Source organism: Andrographis paniculata, unplaced genomic scaffold (assembly GCF_009805555.1).
Source record: "Andrographis paniculata isolate CXL003 unplaced genomic scaffold, ASM980555v1 Contig71END, whole genome shotgun sequence".
Classification (NCBI taxonomy): Eukaryota; Viridiplantae; Streptophyta; class Magnoliopsida; order Lamiales; family Acanthaceae; genus Andrographis; species Andrographis paniculata.
In genome coordinates this window covers 4,363,846-4,385,168 of record NW_026137608.1, presented here as the reverse complement: position 1 = coordinate 4,385,168, position 21,323 = coordinate 4,363,846, and the positions used below count along the sequence as shown (strand labels likewise).

At 31.3% G+C, this 21,323-nt stretch overlaps 2 protein-coding genes across 2 annotated transcripts; one reads left to right on the top strand and one right to left on the bottom strand.

The window, feature by feature from the left end:
- Positions 1–3,248: 3,248 nt before the first annotated feature.
- LOC127264830 (uncharacterized) lies at positions 3,249–3,969 on the bottom strand. The gene is made up of 2 exons (XM_051294375.1): positions 3,483–3,969; positions 3,249–3,322 (listed from the first exon to the last, which is right to left on the bottom strand). The coding sequence occupies exons 1-2, from the start codon at positions 3,967–3,969 to the stop codon at positions 3,249–3,251; spliced, it is 561 nt and encodes a 186-aa protein (XP_051150332.1).
- A 1,399-nt stretch (positions 3,970–5,368) lies between these two features.
- On the top strand, positions 5,369–14,521 carry LOC127264829 (probable disease resistance protein At4g27220). The gene is made up of 5 exons (XM_051294374.1): positions 5,369–8,389; positions 9,105–9,575; positions 10,788–11,258; positions 12,430–12,672; positions 14,045–14,521. The coding sequence occupies exons 1-5, from the start codon at positions 5,369–5,371 to the stop codon at positions 14,519–14,521; spliced, it is 4,683 nt and encodes a 1,560-aa protein (XP_051150331.1).
- Positions 14,522–21,323: the final 6,802 nt, after the last annotated feature.

The following is a 21,323-nucleotide window of genomic DNA, read 5'->3' as shown; positions in this document are numbered from 1 at the left end:
ACAACTAGTGGTGCTTTGTATCTCTCTACTCTGCCATTGGATTTAAGTTTGATCTTATAAATCCATTTGACATTGTTAGAAATTTTGGGAAAAAATAATGAGATTGTCTTATTGATCATCAGAATAAGGAGCCTATATATTGGCAATACAAAACATACTCGATAGACTCAAATCTAAGTAATCTAATCTGTTGATAAGATCAAATCTAGATATGAATCTACTAAATCTAAAACTGAACATCTAAAATATCTCAACATCCTCCCTCAAACTCAAGTGGTATAACAAAAATCAACTTGAGTTTGCTGAGAAATTTGAATATAAACACAAAAAAAATAAATAAAATTAGCAATTGACTATCCAACCATTGGAGAAAAAAACGAGATGACTCTCCACCGGAGCCGAAAACGATATGACTCCACCGGAGCCGAACACGATATGACTCTCCATCGGAGCTGAACACGAGATGACTTTCCATCAGAGCCGAACACGAGCTGACTCTCCATCGGAGCTGAAAACGAGATGACTCCACCGGAGCCGAAAATGAGATGACTCCACCGGAGCCGAAAATGACATGACTCCACCGGAGCCATCGAAAATGAGATCCACCGGAGCCATCGAAAACGAGATGACTCCACCGGAGCCGAAAACAAGATGACTCAACTTGAGCCGAAAACCACATGACTCCACCGGAGCCAAAAACCACATAACTCCACCGAAGCCGAACACGAGATGACTCCACCGGAGCCGAAAACGACATGACTCAACCGGAGCTGAAAACGTGATGACTCCACCGGAGCTAAAAACGAGATGACTCCACCGGAGTCGAAGATGACATGACTCCACCGGAGCCGTCGAAAACGAGATGACTCTCCACATGAGCAAAAAACGAGATGACTCTTCCGGAGTCGAAAATCATATGACCACCGGAGCTGAAAACAAACAAATTGCAAACATCGGACAGATCAAATCGCACGCAGGCAACAGACAAATAGCGGACAGATGGCATATCATAGACAGATTTCCGGCAACAAATAAGCAACCAAAGATGGCAGATCACACGCAGGCAACAGACAACCAACGACAGATGGCAGATCGCACGCAGCAACAGACAGACAACGATTGATGGCAGATCACACGCAGCAACAGACAGACGACGGACATATGACAGATCATTTCAAATTGCTCGCAGGCAACAGACAAGCAGCGAAGATTTCAGATTGCACACAGACAAGACAACAGACAAGCAGCGGACAGATGACAGATCAGAGACGAGACGAGACAGATTTGCAAAAAGACAACTTGCAAAGACATAATCTCAAAATCACAAGACCTCGGTACAATCCTGGATTGTACCCGGAGAAACACGGATTGGTAGGCTATATCTACGGCATGAGAAAAATAGGCTCTGATACCATGTTAGAAATTTTGGGGGAAAATAATGAGATTGTCTTATTGATCATCAAAATAAGGAGCCTATATATAGGCAATACAAAACATACTCGATAGACTCAAATCTAGATATAAATCTACTAAATCTAAACTGAATATCTGAAATATCTCAATAGACATCAATAGCCTTAAAGCCTGTTGGTAAATCTGCGAGTTGCCATGTTCCATTCTTTTCAATGGCTTTCATCTCCTCATTCATGGCATTGACCCATTTTGAATCATAAATTGCATCCTCAAATCTCACAGGTTCTGAATCTGCAAGAAAAATGAAGTGTACAACCTCTCAATTTTCATCAATTTCATTATCAAGAGTGACATTGTAGTCCTGCAAATGAGCCGGTACTTGTGTATTCCTTTTCAGTCTCGGCACACTTGTTTCCTCATTTAAAGGTGCAAACATCTTTGAGTTCACCGGGGGCATCTCAGTAGTAACCGAAGTTGATCTAGACATTTCTTGTTCTTCATCAAAAACAAAAATTGTGTACTGCTGTGGATTTTTTTGGATGTCTACATTCCAAACGCCATAATTCTTCATCAGAAAAAGGGACATCACGACTAAAAATTACCCTTTTTGGTCGATGGATTATACAACTTATACCCCCATTCTTTGTAACCAATAAACACGCATTTCTGGGCTCTATCATCAAGTTTTGTTCTCATTGATGCAGGAATATATGCATATGCAATTCGAGCCAAATACCTTCAAATGCTTCACATTAGGCTTGAATCCACTTTAGGCTTCAATAGAAGTTATTTTATTTAAGCTCCTACTAGGCGACCTGTTTAGTAAATAAACAATAGTTGCTACAACTTCAGCCCAAAAGAAATTAGGCATACCTCTCGCTTTCAGCATACTCTTCGCCATATCCAATATAGTCCGGTACTTTCTTTTAGCTACGCCATTATGTTGTGGAGTGTAAGAAAATGTTATGGTGTGTTGCACTCCATGCCTTTCATAAAAGTCCTTGAACTCATTGGAGGTATATTCACCACCGTCATCATTCCGTACCATCTTGAGTTCATATTGGCTTTGTTTTTCAACCATAGCCTTAAAAATCTTGAAGCAATTAAAGACCTCGGACTTGTTCTTCAAAATATAAACCCGCATTTTCTTTGAAAAATTGTCAATACATGTGAGAAAATATTTGTTGCCACCAAGTGATGTTGTGTTCATCCGACCACACACATTAGCATGAAGGAGCTCTAATGGATGAAGAGCACGCCATGAATTTCTTACAAATGGTAACCTGTGACTCTTTTCAATTACACAAGCCTCGCACAACTGATCATGGTGTTCAATATAAGGCAAACCCATCACCATATTTTGTTTGGCAAGGTTTTTAAGGCTTTGAAAGTTAAAATAACCAAACCTTAAATGCCAAATCCATGAATCATTGTTTATTATGGCACTCAAACACTTGTATTCACCCTTAGTGTTATTAACTGGAAACATACGATCTTTTGATAAAAAGGTTTTGAGAATTAAAGTACCTTGTTTATCAAAAATAGAGAGGTGATTGCCAGAGATATTGAGCCTATAATCTTTCTTAGCCAATTGCCCCACACTTAGCAAGTTGCTCTTCAAATCAGGTACATAGAATACGGTCGTGATGTACTTGTGATCGCCATTTTTCAATGTGATGAGAATATTGCCCTTTCCAGTCACAAGAACACTTCTACCATCGCTAAATCTTACTATTGTATGAAATGATTCATGCATGTCAGCAAACAATTCTTTACTTCCACACATATGATTTGTGCATCCTGAGTCATTCGCACCTTAATTAGTGTAGAGACCATCATAATGGCATGACCACCTTCAGTTTGACACTGGTTTTCTTCTTCATGTACAGCTTGGTTCTCACTCTTAAATCTGCATTCATTGGCATAATGGCCTCTTTTGTGGCAATTATAGCACTCTACATGTGATTTATCGTGCAACCCTCTACCCCGTCCATGACATCGGCCTCTAGACAACTGAAATTTATTATTCCAATCACTATTGAGTGAATTATTTTGGGTGGAATGATAACCTCTTTGTCCTTGATTTGAGTAATATCCACGTCGCCCTCGGCCTCTGTTATGAATGTTTCCTAATTTCCATCCAGAATCACCAAATGAAGTTTGGGCTTGAAGCACTTTTTCAGCGGGTGTCTTAACCTTGTTATTGTCCATTCTTTGTTCATGTGCCTTCAATGAACTAGACAATAACTTTCCTGTCAATTCTGTCACATCATGAGCCTCTTCAATTGCGGTAACCACATGCTTGAATCTCGAAGTGAGAGTTCTGAGAATCTTTTCCACCTTTCCTTGTTTTGAAATTGCTTCTCCATTGACTTTCATATTGTTGGCCAATGCAATGACATGATTAATATATGCATCAATTGCCTCGGTAGACTGCATCTCCATCAACTCATATTGGCGCCTTAAAGTCTGAAGGTGTACTCTCTTGATTTTGTCATCACCCTTGTAAGATGCAGTCAATGTACTCCAAGCTTCATGCGATTGCCTCACAAGCATTTTCTGGCAATTCTAGAATACCAGATTCAACGACTTCTAATAAATCATGATAATCGAACAAGACTCTCATTTGAGCACTCCTCCAATTGTAATTTTTCCCATAAAGAATATGGACCAATAATTGAGTGACATTGTTCATAGTATTGGCTCTGATACCAATTGAAGATAGATAAAACGATGATACAAATAACCAAGAAGATAAAGATTCTCATCTTATTTCACAAAATAAAGTCCAAATACATATAGATAAACCAAAATTCCAAGAAAGGAAAACAAACTAAAATATGTAAATAAATCTTTTCTGCTAAATATAAGACTCAATCACAATGAATTATTCAATCGACACCTAATATAGGACTCAATCATAATTAACGATTCAATCAACACCTAATATAGGACTCAATCAGAATTAATTATTCAATCAACAAAACTAAGAGAATTTTCTAATCAAACATCGAATGTATATTTGTTAATATAATGAAAACTGATAATGAAGAGAAATAATTAAATCTTTATAGGTTTACAAACCATTTTAAACTGAATATAGAGATATAACATGAAAAGACCAAAAAGTCGACAATTTTGCAATCAATATATTTTGAGTGCTTTAAACATTATGAGTTTATTTACTTTTACAAAATACTACACCTTTATTGATGAAGAACAACATGATGATGGATATTTTAATAATATTTTAACAGTTTTGAGTAATTAATAACAAAAACTAAAATAATTCCTCAAGGAAAACACAACAAATAGTAAAATTTAATTGACTATTTTGAACTATTTTGTAATATTTGTTCAGCTCAATACTTACTTTTTTTATACAAAATATTATATACCATAACTACTTTTACTTAAAAAATATCAACCTAAAGATATAAAATAAAAATATTAAAGAACACACAATATATCCTATAAAACTTCAAACTTAAAATTTATTTAATAATGGCTTAAGCTTGTGTTCACTTTGCACTTTTCGACATTAATTTACTATCACACCAAAATCCTGAACTGCAAGTTCACCGATAGTCCTGACATTTCTAATACTAATGTTGGCTTTTGAATTTTCAGGCGATGGATCGAAGAAGCATATTAGGCTTAATTTACTTTCATAAATGATATTATAATAATAGTGATAGTTATAACAATATATATATTTTTTATGTAAGTATAATTTCATTAATGGTGTTACTCATGATTGTATAGTAAAGGGATAGTTAATATAAGCATGATTTAATTGAAAATTACAAAAAAAAAAAAAAATGAAAAAAAAAAAAAAAAGATATGAGGGGTAGGTCACACACCAATTTGCTTTGAATATATGTCCATAGATTAGAGCAATATTATTCAGGGCCTAAAATATTCATGTTGATTTTTACAGTAAGTGGGTTAAAATATGTATGGTGATGCGGGAGCTTTGGTTACTCCAGCTGCAGAGGAAGTTGGAAAAGAGTTCGTTTCCTTCGTTAAAAAGCAGTTCAACTATTTATGCTGCTTCAAACAGAATGTTGAGAAATTCAGGGAAAAATCCAAAGAGTTGAAAAATGAAAAAGATGATTTGCAAAAAAGAGTCGACCAAGAGAGAAATAATACGCATCAGATTCTTCAAAAGGTTTCTTACTGGATTGGAGAGGCTAGCAAGATTGAGAATGACCCTGGTGAAATTCAAGAAGGAAGTTCCCACTTGAATAATGGATGCTGCACGATTCTATCACATTATGAAATGAGTCGGAGAGCTGTAAAGGCTACTGAAAAAATAGAAAAGCTTCTACAAGGGCGTAGAGATTTGGGAGATCATATATCGGTGCCTGGACTTCCGGCATCACAGGCTTCTGTTCCACGTGGAGAAGCCCTTGAATTTTCATCTAGGAAAGATATTGAAGAAGGTGTCATAAGAGCTTTTAAGGATGAGAATGTTCATTTGATTGGGATATGCGGTATGGGTGGTGTGGGGAAGACTACTTTGGCCAAAAAAGTTCAATATATAGCGAAGGAGGAATTGGGTTTATTCGAAGAAGCTGTGATGGTTGTTGTCGGTCAAAATGTTGATCCGATGAAAATCCAATGCGAGATTGCTGAATGCTTGGGTTTGAATGAGATTAAGGATGTTGAATCATACCAAGCTAGAGCACATAAACTACGTGAGAGACTAAGAGGCACAAGACGGACCCTCCTAATTCTGGATGATATTTGGGAAAGTATCAGCTTGGAGGAATTAGGAATTCCTTGTAAAAGCGAGTCCGAAGGCTGCTCTGTTTTAATAACTACTCGGAATAGAGATCTGTTGAAAGAAATGGATGTTCAGATTGTTGCAATGGAAACCTTGTCTGAAGAGGAAGCGTGGTCCCTCTTTCAAGCGAAAGCTGGAGATTGCGTGAATAACTCAGATATACAGTCTATAGCCAAAGAAGTAGTGAAAGAGTGCGAAGGTTTGCCTCTTGCAATTATAAATGTCGGCATGGCGATGAAAGACGAAAATAACTGTGACAAATGGGAGAGAGCATTGGATCAACTAAAATGTCCCACGTCACCCAAAATTGATGAAACTTTAAGAAAAATTTATAACGCATTGAGGCTAAGTTATGATTACTTGAAAGATGATGATAGCAAATCCTTGTTGCAGCTCAGCAGTCAATTTCCTGAGGATTTTAATATTAGCCTCGAGGACCTAATCTTATGCAGCTTTGGGTTGTCGGAAGAAGGTTGTAGTTTGAGAGATGCAAGAAGTAGAGTTTATGATTCAATTGATAAGCTTAAAAGTAATTTCTTGCTGATGGACGGAGACTTGAATAACACTGTCAAAATGCATGATGTGGTTCGTGATGTGGTTAGATTCATCGCATCACAAAATGGCTCGGTCGATTTGCAGCATGAGTCGAGGGGATATTATTCTACCAGTTGCAAATGGATATTGGAATTTCCGGAAAAGGATAGTGATTTTCTTAAATACCTTTTGGGGCCTAATTTTCCAAGTCTTCAGCTTTTGCTCCTACAAAAAGGAGGATGGTGGGACTCAATTTTAAATGAGCAAGAGGTTGACTTCAGCAAACTGAGTCTGTTTATGTCATGTGGTCAGTCAAAGGCTTTAGAGATAAGCGACTTTTCCTTTATGGAGACAATGAAAGAGCTTCGCGTGTTGTCTTTCAAAGAAATATCGTGCAAATCACTGCCACAAGCAATTTTGTTGCTGAAAAATCTTCGGACATTGCGGCTAAACAATTGCCCACTGGAAAACATTGATGTTGTTGGCACGTTGTTAAGTCTTGAAATATTGAGTTGTGTTTGCTGTCCAAATATTCATGAGATACCTCTTGGGATAGGGATGTTGAAGAGGCTGAGGTTGGTAGAATTTTCCTACTCCTCAGGTCTCAAAAGAGTATCTCCTGGAATCATATCAAACTTAACTGCATTAGAGGAATTGAAGATGTTACATAGTTTCAAGGGATGGGAATCAACAAAGCTCAATGAAATGAAGAGAAAAAATGCCACTCTCAAAGAGCTTGAGTCATTACGCAAGCTAACATGCCTCGAGATTCAAATTGAGGATGTTAGTGCGCTCGAGGAGGAGATTCAGCTTCCATGTGTAAAGAGGTTTAAAGTTTTATTTGGAGAAGAGGATTGTAGGATTCCAGAGAAAGCTTTGATTTTGCATGGATTATCAAAAGAGAACATTCATATTCCAAATTGGATCATTGGACTTGCAAGGAATACTGATGTGCTCTCTTTAGAAGGAGATGGTTTGATAAACTTTCATCTTTCACAAGTCCATAGCACTATTAAGTCTTTGAAAGTTCGGGAATGTGGAATGCTCAAGTCATTGGTAAATGCAACCACGGCGGCAGCGACATCAACTGATTGTAGGAGCTTTGTATCTTTCAGAGAATTGAAGTCCATGGAACTTTATAATCTTCCAAGCATAAAAGAGTTATGTGATGGACCAATATTAGAGGGATCAATTTCTTTTAATAATTTGAGAAAAATGCATCTTGTAAGATTGCCATCACTTGAAAAATTGTGGAGTCCAAATCAACATGTTATGCTCAACAACTTGATTGAGGTATATTTGGAAGAATGCAATGAGCTACAAAATCTCTTCTCTTTTGAAAGTAGCAAAGACTTCCCCTCAAATCTTGAAAAGCTCCAAATCAGGAATTGCAAGAAGATGAAACAAGTGTTTGTTAATGGACACACAAGTCATGTTCTTGTCCCGAAATTGAAGATGCTAAAACTATCCAAGTTACCAAATCTTACTAGTTTTAGCAAAGCAACGGCTAGCATTGAGTTTCCAATGTTGGAGGAGTTGAAGATAAAGAAATGTCCAAAATTTGTAAATTTTGTGGAAAGCAGTGAGAAGAAAGAGGAAGGAAACACCAACGAGAATAGTCCAATTACTCTTTACCTATTTGATCTTGAGAAGGTATGCATATCCACATTATTATTATTATTATTATTATTATTATTATTATTATTATTATTATTATTATTATTAAACATCCCACTCTCATTTTTTGCTGAAATTATTATTTTTTAAGAAAGTGTGTGGATCTAAATAGTAAAAAATAAAAAATAAAAGTAAAAGTAATTATCTAGTAATTTTGTATTTAAATTTAATCCCTCCGTTCCAAGTAAAATAGTTCTTTTTATCATTTTAGTATTCTCACTAAAAAATTATCTTTTTTCAAAGCAAGCGTTTTTCTTGAAATTTAATATTAGATATCTACCTTTCATTTTAAAAATTATATTAATTTTTTTCACTGAAAATATTGTTGTAACCATTATTCTTATTTAGAACATCACATTTAATTTTTTTGTATAACAAAAAAAATAATAAAAATAATAAAAAAGTCATTCATAAAGTAAAATGAATTTTTTATTCTTTTTATTGAGGTTAAAGAATTTAAAATACAATTGTTTAAACATAATAATATTAAATTCTTAAATTCTAAGTTTTATTATTTTATTATTTTTTTAATTTTCGTACTAGCTAGGTACATATGTCTGTTGATGAATGTCTTTGAACTTTATTTATACACAACATCAATGCTACATTGCTATGTAAAAAAGTGAATGAAGTTATTCATTAATCTCATCACTACTATTAACTAACTAAATATGGAGTTGTATTTTTGCAGGTTAAATTCGATGTATTGGAATACTTATCCATATCTGATTGCAACAATATCAAAACCTTGTGTACAATTTCAGTAATTGATCATTTTGTCAATCTCAAAGAATTGTGGATTAAAGATTGCAAATTCATGGAACAAGTGATAGCAATTAAGAAAAGGGGTTGTGAAAGTTTGATTGTAAAAAATAAGGTGATGGAAGGACTTCTAAAAAAGAATGAGAATGAAGATGATGAGATGACAAACTACATTGTTTTTCCGAAATTGGAGTCTCTATGCCTTGAAGGACTATCAATTCTAACTAGCTTTGGGAAAGAGATTAAAAGCATTGAATTCCCAATGCTAGCTGAAATAGAAATTGAAAATTGTCCGAATCTCAGCAGCTTTGTTTGTCCCATGGAATGCAATAGAAAAAGCCACCAAAGGAATGATGCCGATGATGATGAACAGTCCCATTCGTTATTTTGCAAACAAAAGGTACCTTTGATTTATATTTTATCATTCTTTAGCTATTAATTATATTTGTTGGATCATTGTTTTAGGTTTGATTATAAAATTATATGAATTGATCAATGATATAAGTTTGGATGTAGGTTTGGGGTTGAGATTAGAAGTAGTAAAATTTAAATTGAAATCGGAGCCTCGTATGGTATATAAAAGGCATTAGATGTAATATCTTCAACTAAAAATTAGATTTTGATATAATATAAAAACTAAGGGTTGGTTTGGTGGTTTGAAATTGATTTGAAATAAGATATCAATTCAAATTTTTGTTTAAATAATATAATATTTTGTGAGAAGAAATATGTATTTTTATTAGAAATTATACGGGATAAATAGTATTGATTTTAATTTGTAATGCTAAAAGAACAAACTCTAAAAGTATGTATTATTTAATTTCTTTTATATGTATAATTAATAGTAATATTTTAAAAAAAAACTTCAGTATTCAAGGCTATATTTCATTCTGACCATTATAATATATTTCATTATAATATTATATTTAAAATATCATATTGAATTTTAGTTTTGCAAAAGAAAAAAAAGGAAATAACAAAAATTATAGCTAAGTAAAAATGTATGTTTATTTTTTGAAATAATTTGAAGATATATTTTTTATATTAGGTATATAGAGTAATATAAACATAATGAATATGATGTATATATTAATTATTTTAGTCTTTTAATATTTGAGAGATTTTTTTTTTCTTTTTTTTTTTTTTTAAGCTTTATCGGAAAATGAAAAAGTATTTAGAAAATTGTATTGTAATTTGGGTGAACTAATTTTTATCTTTTTAAAAATATTTTGTGAGAAAAAATAATATATTATTTTATTAAAAATATGTATTTATAATTTATTTTGTTGAGAATAGTAGATTAATAAAACAACATACCCTACTCAAGTTAACTAATTCAAAGTATATTTCTTAAATCATAAATTCATAATTTACACATAAGAAAATGAAATAAAATTAATTTCTTGCATTTTTTTTCCTTTTTTTTTTTTTGGGGGGGGGGGGGGGGGGGGGTATTGCCAGTTAAATATGAGTTGCAATTCTTAACTTCATTTTTATTGCATTATTAATATTAGTTAAAAAAAAGTTAATAAAACTAAATATCAATTTAATTCTTATTTTATCGGTTCAAAGATCACTAATAATAGCTTAAATAAATATGAAAATTTTACAGGTCAAAGCTAATGGATTGGAAAAGCTGATCATATCTGGATGCAACAATATTAGAAGTATATATTTTATTTCAGGAATTGATCATTTTGTCAATCTCAAAGAATTGTTGATTCAAGATTGCAAATTTCTGGAACAAGTGATAGCAATTAAGAAAAGGGGATGTGAAAGTTTGATTGTAAAAGATGAGCTGATGGAAGGACTTCTAAAAAAGAATGAGAATGAAAATGATGAGATGACAAACTACATTGTTTTTCCGAAATTGGAGTTTCTATGTCTTGAAGGACTATCAACTCTAACTAGCTTTGGGAAAAGAATTGAAAGCATTGAATTCCCAATGCTAGCTATAGTGAACATTAAAAAGTGTCCGAATCTCAGCAGTTTTGTTTGTCCCATGGAATGCAATAGAAAAAGCCACCAAAGGAATGATGCCGATGATGATGAACAGTCCCATTCGTTATTTTGCAAACAAAAGGTACCTTTCATTTATATTTGATCATTCTTTAGCTATTTATTATATTTGTTGGGTCATTGTGTTAGGTTTGATTATATAATTATATGAATTGAGAAATGATATAAGTTTGGATGTAGGTTTGGGGTTGAGATTAGAAGTAGTAAAATTTAAATTGAAATCGGAGCCTCGTATGGTATATAAAAGGCATTAGGTGTAATATCTTCAGCTAAAAATTAGATTTTGATATAATATAAAAACTAAGGGTTTGTTTGGTGGTTTGAAATTGATTTGAAATACGATATCAATTCAAATTTTTGTTTAAATAATATAATATTTTGTGAGAAGAAATATGTATTTTTTTTAGAAATTATACGGGATAAATAGTATTGATTTTAATTTGAAATGCTAAAAGAACAAACTCAAAAAGTATGTATTATTTAATTTCTTTTATATGTATAATTAATAGTACTATTTTTTAAAAAAACTTCAGTATTCAAGGCTATATTTCATTCTGACCATTATAATATATTTTATTAAAATATTATATTTTAAATATCATATTGAATTTTAGTTTTGCAAAAGAAAAAAAGGGAAATAACAAAAATTATAGCTAAGTAAAAATGTATGTTTATTTTTTGAAATAATTTGAAGATATATTATTTATATTAGGTATATAGAGTAATATAAACATAATGAATATGATGTATATATTAATTATTTTAGTCTTTTAATATTTGAGAGATTTTTTTTTTCTTTTTTTTTTTTAGAAAATTGTATTGTAATTTGGGTGAACTAATTTTTATCATTTTAAAAATATTTTGTGAGAAAAAATAATATATTATTTTATTAAAAATATGTATTTATAATTTATTTTGTTGAGAATAGTAGATTAATAAAACAACATACCCTACTCAAGTTAACTAATTCAAAGTATATTTCGTAAATCATAAATTCATAATTTACACATAAGAAAATGAAATAAAATTAATTTCTTACTTTTTTTTTCCTTTTTTTTGGAGGGGGGGGGGGGGGGTATTGCCAGTTAAATATGAGTTGCAATTCTCAACTTCATTTTTATTGCATAATTAATATTAGTTAAAAAAAGTTAATAAAACTAAATATCAATTTAATTCTTATTTTATCGGTTCAAAGATCACTAATAATAGCTTAAATAAATATGAAAATTTTACAGGTCAAAGCTAATGGATTGGAAAACCTGAGCATATCTGGATGCAACAATATTAGAAGTATATATTTTATTTCAGGAATTGATCATTTTGTCAATCTCAAAGAATTGTGGATTCAAGATTGCAAATTCGTGGAACAAGTGATAGCAATTAAGAAAAGGGGATGTGAAAGTTTGATTGTAAAAGATGAGCTGATGGAAGGACTTCTAAAAAAGAATGAGAATGAAAATGATGAGATGACAAACTACGTTATTTTTCCGAAATTGGAGTTTCTATGTCTTGAAGGACTATCAACTCTAACTAGCTTTGGGAAAAGAATTGAAAGCATTGAATTCCCAATGCTAGCTGAAATGAGAATTATAGATTGTCCGAATTTCATGAGCATTATTTGTTCCACGGAATCAAATAAAAAATGCCACCATGAGGATGATGATGATGAAGATGAAGATGAAGATGAATCCCTTCACTTATTCTGCAACCAAAAGGTATGTATGGTTTACCTCAGATTATTCTTTAGATATTGTTTCTATTTGTTGGATTATTGTGGTAGGCTTAATGATAAAGTTATTTGAATTGATCAATTATCTATCTCTGTCTTTAAAAATATTTAACTAGAAAAAAGCTTGTTTGTTGTAATTTTGTTTTTCTTTTGCATAATTTATAGTAAAATATATTTCTTCAAATTTAATATTCAATATTATTTTTATTCCAAAAATCATATTAAACATATTTTTTTTATTAAAATATTATATTCAATCACCATATCCATGTAAAATGATTTTTTAATTATTAATGATTATTAATCATTAAAACTGAGAATTTATAATAGTATAATATGAAGAAATTAGCAAATTATTACATAATATATAACACATTAATTTGAAATTAATTAACAAATTGTCATAAGACATATAATATATATTGTGTTATATAATATGCTATTACATTGTAATGGTTTGTTATTTTCGTTATGGACATTTGCTAATTAGATCAAATTTTTATTGTGATAAAATCAAAATACTATATTTTTCTATATATAACTATATAATATGTTATTCAAATATATATATGTCATATTCTATACAGAGATATATAAAAAATATTTTATAGACATTTGCTAATTAGGTCAAATCAGCACCCAGTACGCAACCAGAGCCTATTGAAGTAACTACTTGTACTGAGTTTTAGTTTGCAATACAACCAAAGAACAAAAACAAATCCAAATTCTATGAGTTATTTTTATTACTATTATATAAAATTTTCAAATAAATTGAAAGCTACAGTAGATATACTTAGCATTTTAATATGCTCAGTATATATAATACTCACTATTTATTCGAATAAATAACAATTTATTTTAGTTGTTCAAACACAGAGTAACAATATGTGTAGATCTTACTATACATTGTAAATATTTTCGATCTTATTTATTTGCCCTTTTGAATTTTAATCAATTCTATTAGAAAATATTCGGACTTAGACTTCATTTAATTATATATCCTAGTAATTTTAATTTATAAGTAATTAAATTTGATGCAATACCAGATGTCACATTCAATTAAGTCATCTTTAATTCAATTTATCTTTTAATCGGAATAGAAAATGTTGTTTGTTTTATAGGTTAAAATTGACGGATTGAAGAAGTTGCAAATTTCGGGATATGAAGACATGAGCAATATTTGGTGCCGGCATATTCCTCAGTCTTTCTTTATATCATTAGAGAAATTGGTAATAGGAAGATGTCACAACATCAAGAGTTTATTTTCTTCTGCAATTGTTGGGCACCTTGTCAAAATTGAAGAATTATACATTGAAGATTGCAAGAAAATGGAAGTAGTCCTTTATGGCAACAAAAAGATGAATGATAGTTCAACGCCACTTCCAAGGTTGGCTAAATTAAGACTTACAGACCTGCCAATTCTAGGGATGATTTGTGAATGGAGATTAGATATTGAGTTGCCATTGTTGGAATACTTATGGATACGTAACTGCTCACAAATGGAGTCTTTGTCGCTTGAATCTTGGATCGCACCAAAGTTGAAGTTTGCGGTAGTAGACGACAGAGCCTTTGAAAACTTGAAAGGAGTAAAGATTTAAATATTTTTCTATGCCCACATACTATGTCCGCAAGCGTAGAGGTAATATTTTACCTTTCTCAACTTTTATAATTTTTTAGGTATTTGTCTTGTTTTATAATCAGTTATATTTTTGCATATTTATATTGAGAAATATATACATATAATTAAGAAAGTTTTTTAAGTAAATTTTCCGTCAAATGAGTAAACATGGTCAAAAATCATATTTCATTTTTCTCCTAAAATAAAAATTTTATTGAGAGGTCAGTGTATGATCATCTTACTTATGTTATATATATATATATATATATTAATTCCTCTAGGAATCAAAGTTATTAGATGGACCGGAGGTCGCAGAGATTGAAGAAGTTTGAATAACGAAAAGGTATTGTTAAATGGGCATATTTAAGTGTAAGTAATTATAGCTTTGTTGATAATTTTATAGGTTTATTTGTGTAAGTTTTCACCAATATTTCTGCATTATCTATTAAAAAAAGAAAATGAAGAAAGAGAAGGGAGATTCTACCTTCTCTAACAAACATTATATATAACTTATTTTTCATCTGAAATAGCATATTCTAAATTCCTATTTTTGTTTGTTTATATATATATATATATATATTTCCAAAATATATTTACTATTCATTCAAGTAATATATATATATATATATTATACAAAGAAAATCACATAAAACTTAATTACTTTTGTATTAAATTTAATATTTAAAATACCACAACAAGCAATTATTTTAATTTGGTTTATTTACAATTTTAAAACAATCTAAAACACCTAATACAACTAAATAGTATCCTATTTTGTATTAAAACATTAGGTTCAACACTTATTTACCATTTAAAATCGCCATGTTTTAATACATATTTAAGGGCCCTTAATTTTTAATACATAGTATCCTCTTACTCCTCACGTTGTTGCATAAGAATATTAAAAAAAAAAAATCTTTTTTTAATTATTTATATTTTATTATAGATAAAAAAATATTATATATATATATTTAAGGGCCCTTAATTTTTATTTCGTCCCGAACCCCTCGAAAGTCAGGACCGGCCGTGGAGTCATGGATCTTTGTCCTCTTTTTGGTGAAGTTTTAATGCTCTCCTCTTAGACTAGACGAAAAGTAATATTTATTGCTTATAATAGAAATAATATATCATAAATTTCTTTGTTTATTTGATTTGTTCACCAAACCCATGTTCTGATGTGAAGCAAGGGGTCGGGGTGGTGGAGCCACGGCCGTTGTTGGTCTACAGCTGACGACGTCGCGGCAAGCGGATTGGGCCGACAGTGGTTTAATTATTTATTTTTATTGTTGTATTATTTGTTATTGTCATGATTTATTAGTTGTGGGCTTAATTGTTGAGTTTAGGGTTAATTGTTATTTAAATGTATGGTGAAGACATTGTTGAGAATCTTTTTTCATTATTGAGAATATAAACAAGAGCCTTCTGGATATTTGACAAACGCGTTGCGTTTGATTCTTTGAGTGCTAACATGTTCACACTCGATTGTAAAAAACAAATATATATGGAGTATCCATATATTTTCACGCTCCAAAAGTATTGTCAAGGTGATTCTTAGCAAAAGCAAAATGGTATGATAGCAGCCTCATCAACTTTGCAATCTAATTCAATCTAGATTGGAGCTGTTAAATGAACCGAGGCGTTCGTGAACTCGGCTCGGTTCGACTCGATTTAACTCGGTTAAAGCTCGTTCGCGAACGTTAACGAGTCGAGGCGAACAACATAAACTGGCTCGTTTGGTTAACGAACGAGTCCGAGCTTTGTTCACGAACATTCGCAAACGTTCGTTTAAATAATATATTTATTATAAATATTATATATACATATAAAATTATAATTTATAAATAAATAAAATATTAATTTAAAATATCTAAATAAAATAATTTTAAATTTTCTTTATAATTTATATATAAATTTAAAAAAATAAGACAAACGAGCTCGAATGAACTCAAACGAGCTTAATCGAGCATAAACGAGCCAAACACGAATACGAGCTCAAACAACAAAAAATTTTAACGAGCCGAGGTCGAATACTACGAACAAGCTCGAAAGCTTAACGAACGAACACGAGCCTTGTCCATTAATATTAACCAATACTTAAAATTTGACTCGGCTTGACTCGGCTCGGATCATTAGCAGCTCTAATCTAGACTAAAGAGAGTGAACGCATGGTAGGGAACGGGTGAAACACCAAAGTAAAAAATATAAGATCTTATTAACACAATCTTCTTTACTGCACTTATTACTGTAAATATAAGATCTTGTTAACACAATCGTCTTTACTGCACTTATTACTGTACACAATTTTTATCACATTCGTAACATGGTTGGCTGCTGCATAAAACAATTACACGAAGCACTCACCTCATTAGATTTTGCTTTTATCTGACTTTATTAGACAACAATAGTAGACTTTAAATTACAAAATTAGATTTAAATATCACTTTTGCTTTTGATTTTTGTAGACTCAAACTTTTAATTCTTTGAATAATTTTTCAACTTAAAAATCATAGGAGTTCGACCTAAAAACTCACCATTAAAAAAATCTTAAATTTATTACTTCCTCCATCGTCCAACTGTGTGCTCATTTGACCGGACACGAGTTTTAAAAAAATAGGTAAAAATATAAATTTTTACTTTTTTAGTAAAGAAAAAGTAAAAAAAGTGATCATCAATAATTCCCTCTATCACCACTTTGATTTTTTCGCGGTTATTACTCGTCATTCCATATCCACCTGTTGATATCGGAAATAAAGGTTGTTGATTATACATTGATATAATTTATATTCTCTACGATACAATAATAAAATTAAATTATATCAGCAAATCAAATCAAAACTTACCAAAAGAGCATAACAAAATAAATTAAACAAATCTATTTGCTAAAATGTCAATGAATTTGCAATAAGTAACTAGTTTATTATTAATGTGAATGTCATTATTATAATTATATATAAATAAAACCAACTATGTTTATAGTGATTGCATTCATAAGTTTAACACTAATGAGCAAAACCAAAGTGCACATTATTAGCTTAATCGGCAATTCCAATATATTATATCGATAAGTTTGTGAATAAGAGAGTGAGAATATTATAAATGGCTTCCCCAGCTGAATAGAAGTTCTTCTCCCAAGCTTGATCATATTATACATTTAATGACTCATTATTGGAGGAAAAAAAAAATTAAAATCCTTCCCCAAGACTTGGTGAAGCAGAAGCCATGCCCAGACTTTTTCTCTTTCCACATTTCTCACAAAAATAATAAATATATTTTCTCTTTCATTATTTTTGGAGCAAAAATCATTTTTTCTCTCATTCAATATCATAATTATCAATTTTGGTCTTATTCAAAAAAATTGATTCCACTCAAATGAAAATTTATCAATTTTAGTCCCAAAATGGTTGACTGGGACTGAACATGGCCGTGTCGGTTTGAACACGGCCATGTTGGATGACTCAGAAGGTGACTGGGCGTCCCAAGCAGCCAATACGGCCGTGTTGATTACCCTGCACTTCTGAACGGCGGCCGTGTTTCTGCCCGTGTTCTCAACACAGTCATGTTTTCAACACAGCCATGTTCTAGACCATGTTCCAACCCATATTTTCAACACAGCCATGTTCTTAGCCATGTTTAGGAACATGGCTGTGTTCAGAACACGGATAGGAACACGGCCGTGTTCAAAAGTGCGGGGTAATCAACACGGCCGTGTTGGCTACCTGGGACGCCCAGTCACTTTCTGAGTCATCCAACACGGCCGTGTTCAACCCAACACGACCGTGTTCAGTCCCAGTCAAATATTTTTGGACTAAAATTGATAACTTTTCATTTGAATGAGACCAAAATTGATAATTATGATATTGAATAAAATAAAAAAATAATTTTTACTCTTATTTTTGTCTCCTTCCAATATAGTGGAAAATATAAGTAAAAAGCCATTGCACATGCTCTAAGTAAATTAGAATATTCAATCAAGACAAAGGAAAGAGAAGAAAAAATGTTTGAGAATTTATATATACATTAGAAGCTCACTAATGGGTAAGACTTTAGCTCCGTAGAGATTGCCGAGTAAAGAAAGAAAAAACAGAGCTATGACTCAGACGGATGTCTAAAGGCAAACCAATATTTCTGCATTATCTATTAAAAAAAAAATGAAGAAAGAAGAAGGGAGATTCTACCTTCTCTGATAAACATTATATATAACTTATTTTTCATCTGAAATAGCATATTCTAAATTTCTATTTTTATTTGTTTATATATATATATATATTTTTTCAAAATATATTTACTATTCATTCAAGTAATATATATATACTATACAAAGAAAATCACATAAAAACTTAATTACTTTTGTATTAAATTTTATATTTAAAATACCACAACAAGCAATTATTTTAATTCGGTTTCTTTACAATTTTAAAACAATCTAAAACACCTAATACAACTAAATAATATCCTATTCTGTATTAAAACATTAGGTTCAACACTTATTTACCATTTAAAATCGCCAAGTTTTAATACATATTTTCATTCAAATTTTTACTATATTGAAAATACGAAAATGCTTCCGATCAAGATATATTATAGAGTTTGTATTTGTGTTTGTGGTATTGTTGACCAAATGTTATATTTTGTTAAATTAGTTCACTGGCGATTAGAGGATGCAATGGAGGGAGGGCAGCTGAGAAGAGCAGAATGTGATGAAAACACTCACTCCAGCTAGCAATCCTACTTGTATTTGATGAACATTCTCACTTAAAATCGATCTCTTTCCCATTTTGCTTTGGAACATTTCTTCCATTAAATAAGTTTTTTGGACTCATAATTTTGGGAGTTTAATGGAACATTGAACACTTGGGTGTATTAGGGTTTTATGATACTTTTCAACTTTCTTTTATAATATATTTTTGTGTGTTCATATTATCATCCTGTCATCATAATTCTTTTGTTCATGATGATTTCAATTTCGATTTGGCTATGATATGAAATTGCCAGCTTGCCTTTTGTTTTCATTGGCCTTTTATGTTTTGGTTGGCACAAAAACGTGATGGTAGATGTTTATGATTGTCATTAATTTGTTATTAGATACAACAAATTGATAGTGATGTGTGATTTGTGAATATTGAAGTCTTGATCTTCCATTAGAAGTTGAAGTGTTTTTATCAGTCTAAAGAGCGTAAACATACATGAGATACCTAAAATCGAATAGATTATGTTTCCAAGAATAAACAATCAAATATGGCATGTAGGGTCGTATGTTTTGCCTATAAATAAGTAACTAAAATGTCAATTGTAGTAGTTTGATAATGTATGGTGCCTCAATTATTTTTACGGGTGGATGCTATGTTGAACTTTTTTAATTCAGCAGCTGAAGTTAATCGAAATTCTTAATTATAAAATTATTTATTTAATTAAAATAATTAAATTTAAAACTTAGGATTGTGATTGAATTCAGCTTATGAATCAATATGCACTTCAGCATATGATCTAATTCCATTTTTTTATATAAAAATAATGGATCAGAATTCCATAATTCAATATTTTTTAATAAAAATAATCAACGTCAACATCGGCTCTTTTGTTTTTTATTAAAACAAATTAAAATTAGACGTGGAATGCAGGCACATTGGCATAAGATCTTTTGTTGGATAACTTCTATCCTACTGTATTTTTTATATTGAAAATTTTTATAATACTGAAATTGACCCAAGGCCGCTATTTCAATTTCCTCCAAATCTCTTCACTCAAGTCGTGATTTGTTCTCTCTCTGTCCAGCAGTCCAATGCCGTCCGCCGCCGCCGCCATTGCCCTTTCGCCCTGTTGGTTTAAGGTGCTAATTTTAATGGGTGTTGTTGTTGGATTAAAAATCCAATTGTGGGTTAAATGTAACTATTTGGGCTATCAGTCAGATTAAGCCTATATTAAGTGATCTATTAATTTATTGGGCTTAAATGTATTTAGTAAGTGCGGGCCTCCAATGTACAGAAACCCGGTAACTTATTAATTGGGTGATGAGGCCAATTAATAATAAAGGATATAAATAGGGTTGTGATCCCAGGTCTAGACGCAACAACCATTACGTTCCATATCTCATCGTGGGAGTAACGGCAAAAACCCTAGCGGTTTTCTCAGGAGGGGTTGCGCCATAGACTTGAAGAACACAAAACCCTCAATTATTAGCATATTCGTATTCGACTATACTAATGGAATAAGGTTAGATTTATTTTGCTTTATTTTTATCTCAATTATGACAACACGGTAGATCCTGTGCTTAGGGTTAAATTCCTGATAAGTTCTAACAATTGGTATCAGAGCGATTACGTGTTGAATTTTGAGATACTATTGGATGAATTAATTTTTAATAGGAATCAGAATTATATTGATCTTCATTATTGGTTCCTAATTTCTTGTAATTGACCGACTACCCCGACTTTTATGTCTTTATTTTTTATTTTATTTTATTTTATTTTATTTTATTTTTTTTTTTGTGTATTTGCAATTGATACACATATCTGTACGAGGAATTTGGGTCATGCGAAATTTATGTACATATAGAATAGTATTTATATAACAACACTTTCGTCTTGATCTTCGTGCTAATGAATTCATATGTGTGTTAATCACTGTGTGATTAAAACTACAATCATGATTCTCTTTTGTGCATATATATATATATATATTGACTTTCCCACCCGAATAAGTCATTCATTTAAAACGCATAATGTGCATCTTTATTGTTCATTTATTTGGTTTAAATCAGATAAATTAATATAGGTTTCCATTAC

Coding starts and splice junctions, on each gene's coding strand:
- LOC127264830 (XM_051294375.1), bottom strand. CDS start 3,969: ATGCTTGTGAGGCAATCGCATGAAGCTTGGAGTACATTGACTGCATCT. Junction 3,323..3,482: donor CTCAAATCAAGGACAAAGAG/GTTATCATTCCA, acceptor CAATGAATGCAG/ATTTAAGAGTGAGAACCAAG.
- LOC127264829 (XM_051294374.1), top strand. CDS start 5,369: ATGTATGGTGATGCGGGAGCTTTGGTTACTCCAGCTGCAGAGGAAGTT. Junction 8,390..9,104: donor ACCTATTTGATCTTGAGAAG/GTATGCATATCC, acceptor GTATTTTTGCAG/GTTAAATTCGATGTATTGGA. Junction 11,259..12,429: donor CGTTATTTTGCAAACAAAAG/GTACCTTTCATT, acceptor AAAATTTTACAG/GTCAAAGCTAATGGATTGGA.